This window comes from Lissotriton vulgaris, chromosome 4_1, assembly GCF_964263255.1.
Source record: "Lissotriton vulgaris chromosome 4_1, aLisVul1.2, whole genome shotgun sequence".
In the NCBI taxonomy this organism is placed as follows: Eukaryota; Metazoa; Chordata; class Amphibia; order Caudata; family Salamandridae; genus Lissotriton; species Lissotriton vulgaris.
The window spans coordinates 45,599,777-45,610,841 of NC_141691.1; the positions used below are offsets into that span (position 1 = coordinate 45,599,777).

General features: G+C 47.8%; 1 protein-coding gene across 5 annotated transcripts in view; it reads left to right on the plus strand.

Annotated features, from left to right (window-relative positions):
* ZMYM3 (zinc finger MYM-type containing 3) overlaps positions 1 to 9,604 on the plus strand; it is a 539,665-nt gene extending 530,061 nt beyond the window's left edge. For all 5 annotated transcript variants that reach the window (XM_086918270.1, XM_086918269.1, XM_086918272.1 and 2 more), the window contains one exon: positions 5,295 to 9,604. In XM_086918270.1, the coding sequence (XP_086774396.1) occupies positions 5,295 to 5,493 (199 nt within the window). In that variant the 3' untranslated portion in view covers positions 5,494 to 9,604. The remainder of the gene's footprint in view (positions 1 to 5,294) is intronic.
* Positions 9,605 to 11,065: the final 1,461 nt, after the last annotated feature.

Genomic DNA, 11,065 nt, shown 5'->3' on the forward strand with positions numbered 1-11,065 from the left:
TCCAGACTTGGTCCACTGTTCTGCTCAACCGAAGAGCACTAAAAGCCCGGTCCAGGCAATCGCAAGAGGAAGATGATGAACTACATATGTTGGAATATAGTCTATCCTGACACTCCCCAGCATCTCACACAAGTGCACGTGTCATCTCTGTACAGTGAGGCTCGTCTGTGACTCTTGTGACCACAGAGTCAAACTCTGAGAATAAGCTTGTTTTTTGCACACCGAGCATTGCATTCGAGTTACTTACCTACACGAGTGCATGCATGCCATCTCTGTTCATTGAGGCCTGTGTCTGCAACTCCCTTCCACTGAGGCAAACGCTGAGCCTTAAGCTTGATTGTGCGCGCCTCGCCCATTTGTGAGGTGTATCTTTGATACTGTTTCACTTTCTCCCTCTCTAATTACCCTATCAGTGTGTACCTCACTGAGGCGTTCTCCTGTCTCCCGTTTGTGAGAAAGTGCCACCTTTCTTGCATGGTATGCCCCCACTTTTTGCTGAATGGCTGATGTACTTTGACGGAGTGTGCCCTGGGTTTCTGCCAACCAGGTACCCAGGGCCTGTGTTCCTTCCCTAAAACTGTGTTGAAACCAAAACCCAATTGGCATCTCTGGCCACAGGTCGGCCCCTGGTAAATGGTACCCAGGGCACTGTGACCCGAGAAGACCCCAAAGGGCTGCAGCACGTATTGTGCCACCCTTAGGGCCCCTGTACCCTGACACACCCACACACACACACACACACACACACACACACACACACACACACACACACACACACTGCCTTTGCAGGAAGAGTGTCATGGTACAGAACTAAACAAAGAGTCGACATGGAACACATCCCTGTGTGCCATGCCCACAAACCCACTGCCCTGGCATACATCAGCCACCCCTCTAGCTGGGTGCCCTATGCCAGTGGTGTGGGCACTGGTGCATGAGCCCTGTGCCCCTACAGTACCCAGGGCCATTCCTGGGCACTAAGTGCAGTGATGCCATTAAGAGTATATGGTGCTGGGAGGTTGTCATTACGAACTCCACAGCACCATAATGGCTACACTGAAGATTGACAAGTTTGCTATCAACCTTCTCAGCACATTAAATCCACACTTATGCCAGTGTGGGGTTTAATGTAAAATGCTCCACAGAGGGCAACTTAGAGTTGCCCCCTGAACCTAACCTACAATCCACGTCTTGTCTGAGAGGCTGCCTAAGCTGCCACACAGCAGACATGTTGCTGGAGCCCTGGGTGGAGAGCCCCCCGCTCTCCTGGGCCTGCGACAATGCACATCCTGGGCGAGGTGCTAGGTCTCCTCCCCCAGGATGGGCAGGGGAAGCTTCAAAGGCATGCCCCCTCTGTGAGCTTCTCCAGGCCACTTTCTGTACTCAGCAACTGGCCCCCACCGGTTCTGACTCCCACTCTGGCGGGAAACTCTAAGTGGGGAAAGGGGGTGTGCCAGCCTGTGCCAACTCCACCCCTCAGGTGGGAGAGGCGAGGTGAAGCATAACTCCGGGCCCCGGCCATCTTGAGGATGGGGAGCCCTGCCCAATCAGAGATAGGCTCCTGCCCCCCTCCCACAGGAGAGGAGCAGGATACGTGGTGTATTAACACCAGGACAGGGACCCACTGGTCCCTGCCCTTGCCCTACCTGTAACGCCCCTAAATTTAGTATTTAGGGGCATCCTCAACCTTCCTTCCTCAGATTCCGATTTGAAACAAAAAAAGATCAAGAAGATGACTCGCCGTGCCGCAGCTAACAACAGGACGACACCAACTGACTTGGCCCCAGCCCTACCGGCCTATTGATCCTTGAACCTGCTCCTGCGAAATTCCGGCACCTTCATTGGTCGGCAACTTCACAAACCCCGGAGGACCTGACTGCCTTGAGACTCTCCCAAGACAGGGACTCCCACAAGGATTGGTTCTGCTTAAAAAGCAACACCCCTGGTGCCAGCCAGGAACTACGAATCCAGCACACACTGCACCCGCCGAGCCCGGCCCGTGCCTGAGTGATCTGAAAGAAACAGGTTAGTATTAGATTCCTTACCTTAGAATACCCCCAGGCGTCAGACTGGATCCCGAAACTTTTGCGTAGCAGTACCCCTGCGCGTCGGTAGGCGTCGTCTGCGGCTCCGCGTCCGTCGTCATTTTTTCACTAACTTTTTGGACATTTTTGTCTTTTTCGAGTCAACTCGACTCCTGGTTGGGCAGATGAGCTGGGGGATGCCTGACACTGGTTTTCTCCCTCCTTCCTCTGTGGCTACGGAGGAGGGGTCAACTTATGCTGTGGTGCTGCGCAGGGTGGCCACAGCCCTAGGCCTTGAGCTCCCTGCAGCGGCCGTGAGGACTAACCTCCTCACCGAGGTGCTTCAACCACCAGTAACCTCTTCTGAGCCTCTGCTGCCGTATAACGAGGCCCTCACCGACGTTCTGATGAGCACTTGGTCCAAGCCCACCACAGTTCCCCCTGTGGATCGGAACGTTGCCCGGCGCCACCGCCCGGCTCCGGGCGACCCCTGATTTCTGTCCACCCATTCCACCCCTGCGAGCCTGGTTATCCAGGCCTCCACTTCTCAAACCGAATTCCCTACCGCACCCCCGGAACGGGAATCCAAAAGGATGGAACAGTTTGGCAACAAACTGTTTTCCTCGGTCAGTCTAGTGTTGTGGGTCATTAATACTGCATGACTTTTGGGCCGTTACACCCCCTCTCTGTGGGATACGGTGGTGGACGTGCTGCCCCAGTGTCTGGAGGAGGTCAAGACACGGCTCGCCCAAGCTTTTGCTGAGGAGCGGGATACAGTACAAAAGGGGGTGGTGATGGACGGAGCATCTGAATCAATCAAACACTCACACCCAGTCAAAAGATCTGGGTTTAATCCATCACCGTTCTTTAGCCCACTTTGCCACCCCAGTTCAGACATGGCTATATGCAAATCAGTCTGACCCTGTGCCTCATGGGAACAGTCCAGCCTTCAGTGGGTCTTGAATCTGGTGTTAACCTATCTTATGTGTGCTCCCTTTGAGCCGCTCCATAACTGTCCCTTACATCTTCTGACTCTAAAGACTGCTTTCCTGGTTGCCATCACTTCTGCCAGAAGAGTGAGTGACCTCCAGGCTCTTTCCTCTAAGCCTCCTTTCCTCTCTGTCCATCCGGACAAAGTTGTTCTGAGGACTCGTCCCTCTTTTCTACCCAAGGTAGCTACTGCTTTTCACATCGGGCAGACCATTACCTTGCCCACCTTCTTTCCGCCTCCGCATCCCTCAAAAGAGGAAGAGAGGCTCCACCGTCTGGACCCAAAACGTGCGCTCTCTTTTCACCTGAACCGCACTCAACAGTTCCGGGTGGATGACCAACTCTTTGTTGACTACGTGGGTGCTGAGAAAGGACGGGCGGTGCACAAGCGAACAAGCTCTCGGTGGGTCGTTTTGTGCATTAAGATCTGTTATTCATTGGCTAAAAAGGAACCTCTTGTGGGGCTGCGTGCCCATTCCACTCGGGCCACAGCGGCTACTACACGTTTGCCAAGCACTACTGCCTGGACAGCCAAGTACAGGGAGCCGGCTTTTTTGGCCGTTGAGTTCTCCAGGACTTCCTGGTGTGATCTTGGTTCGCAGACCCACCACCGGGGTTGGTATTGCTGAGGTATCTATTCTAAGGTAAGGAATTTTAACATTAACATGTTTCTTTCAGATGCAAAAGTTACTTACCTTCAGTAACGATATATCTGTAAGAAATATTAGTTAGTGTTAGATTCCCTACCCCCCTTTCCGTCCCCCTCCCCCATCCTCCCCGTTCTGCGAACTGATATCTAGGGTTGAGGAATTTCCCTGTCAGGGCCCTAGTTTCATGGCACCAGTGTCGGTTTCTTGCATGGCTCTGCGTTCTTGGCACGGAAAGCTATGTACAGAACTGACGTCAGTGCGCGAGGGCAGCGTCTAAGTACTCCAGCGACGTCATTCCGGCCATCACAACGACGGACGCGGAACCACAGGACGATGCCTACCGACGCGCAGGGGTATTGCTAACGAAAAAACTTTCCAGATCTAGTCTGACGCCTGGGGATATTCTAAGGCAAGGAATCGAACACTAACTAATGTTTCTTACAGATATATCGTTACAGAAGGTAAGTAACTTGTGCATTATGGCACAATAGTCATAGACAATGGTGTCCATCTGGATTTTAAGGAAATGGAGGGGTTTCTTGAGAACAGAGGAATAAAGCACAAAATGTGCACTATATCACACACAGACGAATGGCATGGTGGAGAGGTTGAATAAGGTACTTAAGGAAACCATCATGTTAGCAAAGTCTAATTCATTGAATTTGAAGGAGGTGATAAAAAACGAATAGAAATGTACAGGTTCACACCTCCTAACACAACAGGAAAAAACTCAGTTTGAACTGTTTCTAAAAACGTATACTAATGCCTCGATATAACCCCCTTTATTTAACAATTACGAGTTTGGATTGGGCAAAGGTAGTATTGAGACTGGGTGGTGTGAAAGGGTAGTAAAAAAAACCATTAAAATAAAAAAAATAAAAAAGAAAGGCAGTAAAGAAAATAGAGGTTGTGCTGGGGGACTTTGTTATGATCAAACATCCCAGAAGGAGTGGTGAATATCCCGAATTCTCTAAGCCAATACAGGTGATAGACATTTAACAATGCTGTCAAACCCAGGACCATAGAAAATGGAACCTCAACAGAGTTATGTTGTCCAAAGGAAAATTGGATTCTTCTGATAATGAGGAGGTGGGGGGTGTGGAACAAGAATATCAAGACTATGGTTATGAAGAAATCTCAGAGTTGTTAAAAATCCTGTTTATTTAGAAGACTATGTTTAATGTCTGTTTAAACGTGTAACACTTGTTATAACCAGGGAATCGGTTATTTACAAATCAATGTATGATGATACGATCTATATGTTTGGAAGGTTGCTTAACCTATCTTGTAATTTGGGCTTTATGTACATTCTTTTAATGACTGTTTTATTAGGGAAGGGAGGTGTGTGAAAGCTGTCTCAGAGTTAGAACACTACGCATGTCATCTGCGAGCTGAGCATGGAACGCTATATATGTCACTGGCTATGTCACTGGCTAAGTCAGATCAAGAAATGGAATCAGAGGGTGAGGGTTGCCCAGGGAAAGCTGTGCGACGCTTGGAGGAGATCTTGCTTTATCAATAAAGTAACTTTGCTGATTCTACCCCTTCATGTCTATGGTGGAATCATAGAGGAGTGCTACACAGGTTCTCCTTGAAATGTTAACTCATCCCATGTTTTTTGCTTTATCTGCAGCCCAGAAGCTCTGAAGAACCGAAGTGATGTTTTTTATCAGCAGCCGGAGCGCTCTTGTGTGGCAGAGTCACCGCTCTGGTACTCTGTTGTCCCTATGGAAAGAGGGATGCTGGAGAACATGTTGAACCGGATCCTAGCAGTGAGAGAGATCTACGAGGAGCACCAACGGGCTGGCATCCTGGATGACGACATGGACTGACCTGCTGAAAAAGGTTGTGCCGAGAGGTGACATTGGAGAACAATACCAAGCGTGGCTTGGAGAGCCACCGTTGCCTCTCCCATCGGCATATCAGAAACCTCTGATTGACTGGCCCTGTCCTCCCCAGTGAGAAGGGCTCTTTGGGAGAGGCTATTAGGGGCACAAGGAATGAGGTGCCTGTGAACCACTGAAAGCCAGCTCAGCCTTCTTGATAGCAGGGGCTGTGGGAGCTGTAATCTGGATGGGACAGATGTTTCAAATTTCCTTTTCCAGTCCCAACACCCCGAGTTGCGTTTTGCTCTGCCCTTTCGAAGACATCACCTTTTTTAGCCACAACCTCTTCTTTCCATCAATCTGAGCATGTTCTTGGAACATTCATTTTCAACGGGCTGTGCAAGCCTGACCGGTCCAAGGGTCATCTTGAAATGAAGGGGCTGATGGCAGGGCGTAGTCAAGAACAAGCAGTGTCTGGAGCTGGATGTAACATTAGCTGAGGTCCTAGGAGCCGGGGTCGTGTGTCGCCCGCTCCTCAGATAGCCTCCTTTTACATCTATGTATGCCTAATCGCAGACCTAAATCTCTATTCCTTTCTCCTACTGGCACATGTTGTACCTATTCCTGTTGCCTTGGTGCCCACCCCTAGACCCCGTGAGTTGAGCGCATGTCCATACTGTCGGTGGACAAGGCAGGGCTGTCCAAGCGACTGTGCTGTTTGTTTGAGCCCGCAGAAGTATTCCCTTCAAACCCCACCCAGTAGAATGACCTGACTCGTGCTCACTAGTGACTGTACACTGTGCAGCTTCCTATACATAGAAGGATCCTTACACCATACCCACATATAAGTGTTAAAATGACCCTCCCTGCTGGTTCATGGAGCTGCACAGATAGATCTATTACGTCCTGGCGTTTTCCCCACAACATTGCCATGTTTCCCAGCCAGCTTCTGGAAATCTGCCAAGCTGAAGGACTGCCAGAACCACGGGTTTGTGAAAGAGGGCGGTGCATGGCAGGGATGTTTTCCCTTCTCGCAGGTGGAAGCGGTTCTCCCTTGGTTGTTCATTCTCTTGCAAGCTGTCCGCTCTTTGTAGGGAAAAGGAAAGTCCATCACATGCAAACAATGGTTCCTCCAATACAGCACTTCAAGGTAATGCTCTTACCTCATCTGATCAAGACTTTCCTCTCAGCCTGCAACACCACAGATCTTTTACCTTCTCTCTGTCCCATGTTCACAGCTCTGCATTAGACACACTATGATCCTGAGGGCTCCCTCCCAAGGTCTGCCGTTGCTTGAACAGCTGAGCAGCCTCAAAAAGGAGTCTTCTGCTCACGTCATATTCTATATTAACGTTTGAATTGATAAGGCAACCAATGATAGGTGTTCCACAGTGCATGTTGTATTGGGAAGGGACATGGGGAACGTACCAGTGCGACTAACAGGCTGGAGATTCATTTAGATGTAGGAAAGGCACTTGATATGATTGGGCATTGAGCCCGGCTGGAAATGAAGAAGCCATCAGTCTGGCTCGGAGAGCTGTCGGGGTGGCAAGAGAACTTCTCCCTCTACAATCTGTTATAAGGGCCAGGTACAGAGTGCAAGGGCCAGAGAAGCGTTGTGCAGAGCCTTAGCCAAAGATATATATTCACGGGACCACGCATCATTTCAGAGAATGCAGGCCTGATTTTAACATCGCTTGTATTTTACCCCCAGGAATAAAAGCTAAGATATTTATTATAGTAGGAATAACTTTGAGAGAATGACACAGGACATCTAGTGCAGACATCACAACGTGGCCACATCTTCAGAGGGATGTTTTGCACAGGACTGGATGTTAGGCGAGATATTCCGGGGTTCCATCGGGTTTGCATTAGATCACTCCCTACTAACAATACCATAAATATCTTTAGATTTAAGTGTGGGAATCTGCACCAGCGCATCCGCGTCGCTGTGCTGCTTGTGATATCTGCGTGTTACTGGATTGGTGAGGGGTGGGGTAGTTTGGACTCTGCAAAAAGGACTCCCTAACTGCCTGGCTCGTGGGGCATAACAATGGTCTTGTGCACATTGGAAACCTGGGGACCTGCACATGAGGGTGAACATAAAGTTGACACAAACTGCCAATTTCAAAGCCTCTTGGGCCAAGAATATTTCTTTTTTGAATGTTAACAGAACAGTGAAAAGACACCGGTCTGAAATGATCCTGGAGGTTTTAACTCGTTTAAAATAGTTTTAGCTTTTTAATAAAAAGGCGATTGGTCCGTTTTACCAAGGTTGGTTGTCATACTTTGACCCGCCTTTCACCTGTCAGCTGCAGGGTTTTAGCTCACACCCTGTGTGGTTTATTAAGACATGGATTCATGCATCTAGCAGAGCTGGAAGAGGAGTCTGTCCTGCCCTACGTAGGAGTTGTATTGATGCCTCCTGGTGATTTTAAATGTAATGCCCGTTAAAGGAGTTCCTTTTCTGTAACCTATTCTAGGTACAAGAACCTGCTTCTTCACTGCCGAATCCCTCTGGTGACCATCTGCACTGGGCTGGGTGGGCGCACTCTTTCATCTACATGGATTCTTATAAGTTGCATCACCAGGAGTACACTTAACCACTTCACACTGACTCACTTGGGGGATTTTGTAGCCTGGTGTTCCTCTTACTCCTTTCACTTTCATGCTGTTGTCCTGTCACATGCTTCCTGTCATGGTTAATATTCTCATCGGGGACACCGCCTCTGCCCCATGTCTGAGCTCCTGTGGTGTCAACAGGTGGCAGTCTTGAACTTTCCTGTTGTAACATTCAGTTTCAAGTCACCATTCACTCACAGAAGATTTGATATTCTATCTGTCTTCATTATCATTGGTTGGGTCAATACACTTCTCTAGTTCGTGGACCTGCTCACCTGTCTCCATCCTTACCTGAAGCAGACACCCTTCACACACTACCTGCTTTATATATGCCTCTTCTCACCAGTAAGAGGCACTCCTAGGTCAACAGATAGATTGAATTCCCTGTTGTTTTATTTTTTTTTAAATGTTTTTATTTCATTTTTAAACTGTAAATTGACTTAGCTGCTGTTTTAAAAAAAAAACTTCAAAAAAACAAACAAATGTGTAAATACCGCACTGGACCATGTGTCCTGCATCCCTGTGATCCAGGATCTTGTGCACGTACAAGCTGCCTTGCAGGCACACACCTCTGTCCACGTTCATAGTGACAAACACTTCCTTCTAGCGTTAAAAGCTGGTCATTACAACTGAATCCTGTGTCTATATGGAAACTGTTCATAGAAAATAAAGTCATTTCAAAACTTTTATTAGCAGGCTGTATGCTGTTGATGCCACCTAACTTGGGAGTGGGTCACAATCTTCCCTAGAAGCACCTGTAAAAACTCCTCTTTCACTGCAGGAAGATCGATTCCAGAGTCTTGGTAAATTCTAAAAATACAAATGCATACCTAGAAAGATACATTTTTAAAATCCGAATCATCCAGAACTTCAGACACAATTGGTTTGTTTCACTGTCCCCTCGTGAAATTAGATCCTCTGATAGTTGATACAATTAGCACTATTCCTTTAACATTCAGATGATTGTATCTGGTTAATTTTCACCTGTTCTGTGGCAAATCCACCATTTCAGACCTTCCTGTACAACACTATATCCAGCTGAAGTATCTTAAAAGTATTCAAACCGTAAAAGAAATATCATACATTGCGAATTTACGCCTCTGGTAACGGACTGTATAGGCATCCAATTTTAAGCCTTTATACCTTAAAGCAGAAACTGCCATGCTCCTAAATTATTAAACCAATGTATACGGTTCTCGAAGATCTGATGTTCCAGGTTAGTGGTGGTGTCATTTTCATCTCAATGCCATTTTTTCATCACAACGTTGAACTGTTGCTGAATGTCCGTGATCTCCCAGATTAAAGGTTAATGGCAGAGTTGGATGTGGAGTGCCTCAAGCTCCTTATGTGGAGACTGGTTCATGAACTCTGAAGCAGGAGTATAGAGCTGCTTTCCTCGAAGACCTTTCCTTCATATTTCAAGAGTTCCTTTTGTCCGGCACTGAAGTTGAATTTAACATGTTTATAAATAAAACATTTCTTTTTTTTTTTGGCATTGTTGACAGATTCATGACTTCATTTGTGGTCTTCGAAGGCCTGTGAATGATTTGACTGATTTTCAGCTGTGTAAAGTGTTATTTCAATATTTAGTATGACAGCATTTATGTGCTCACTCGTTTGTGCTTTGATATCAATAAGGCCTCACTTGTCAGTAGATGGTTCATTAGACGGAGACCCTCGTTTTAGCATTCAAGGAGAATTTCATCTGTGCCTTCGTTTTTTAGGTGATTTTCCAACTTTCTCCTTTTATTAGGACCACAGTGTGTTCTGCGTGGAGCATATTCTTTATATCGTCGGTGATTTCAGTTTTCCAATATTTGCTTCCAATCCTGCCTCTCACAAAAGGAACCAGTGCATAATTTTAGACGTTAATTGTAATCTTAGATATTTTGACTAACCTAAAGAGATTTATAAATAAAAGCAGAAATTTGTGTTCGAGGCATATGAGCTGCAGATTACACACTGTGCAAAAATCGCCACCTAGTGTTGGGCCCGGATGTTTGCAGTTTGTTTTTGTCCTGAAAAGTCTTTGGAAGTCACGGGATAGGCGACTCCTCCTATGGATCCTATTGCACATGGGCATCGGCTCCATCTTAGATTGGTTTTTTCCGCCACCGGGCTCGGATGTGTTTCCGATTTTCCTTCGGCACGCAATCCTCACCAACTTCGACGGTATTGTTTCGAACGAGTTTCCAATCAATGCTACTCTTCAACTCCAAAATCTTCGATTCCAGTCATCGACGAAGGCCTTCGGGCCTACCCATGCCTCCTCATCCAGCTCATGGAAAGGTCGCCATTTAAAAAGTGTCCTCAATGTGGGTCGAATTTTCCCCACACCGATCTCCATGAGATGTGCAACCTTTACCACTCACCGGAGCACGAGGCCAGAGACAGTTTCGCTTGTGCCTCCTTCCACTCCAAGAAGATGATCCAGGACCGACGAGCTCGAAGAACAATGGCTCGCTCGTCTGCTTCGATCCCAGACGACATCTTCGAAGAGGGTGTTGACGTCCAAGAGCAGGAGCAAGAACATGGCGTTGTAGAAAATTCAGACGTCGAGGACATCACTCCGACACAGAGGGTCGTAAGTAAGAAAGTCAACCCGACCCTTCTTCGACACCCTCCTAAAAGGCTTCGGTGACACCCTCGCCCCCGGGTGCACACAGAGACACTGCTTCCCATGCCCCTCCTTCGAGCTCGGCAAAGAAGCCTAATAAACCTTTTGGCGACTCGGGCTTGAGTAAGCCTGCCCCCGGCCCCGAAAAGAAATCATCATCTTCCTCCACGCCAGCATCTAAGCACTCGATCCTCGGCACCAAAACCACACTCTGAGCCGAGCAAGAAATTGCTTCCCGACTCCCACGCTTCGGAGCTGAAAAAATCCTCTGAGCCGAAAAAACCCTCTGAGCCGAAAAAACCCTCTGAGCCGAAGAAGACAAATGTTCCACCACCCTAA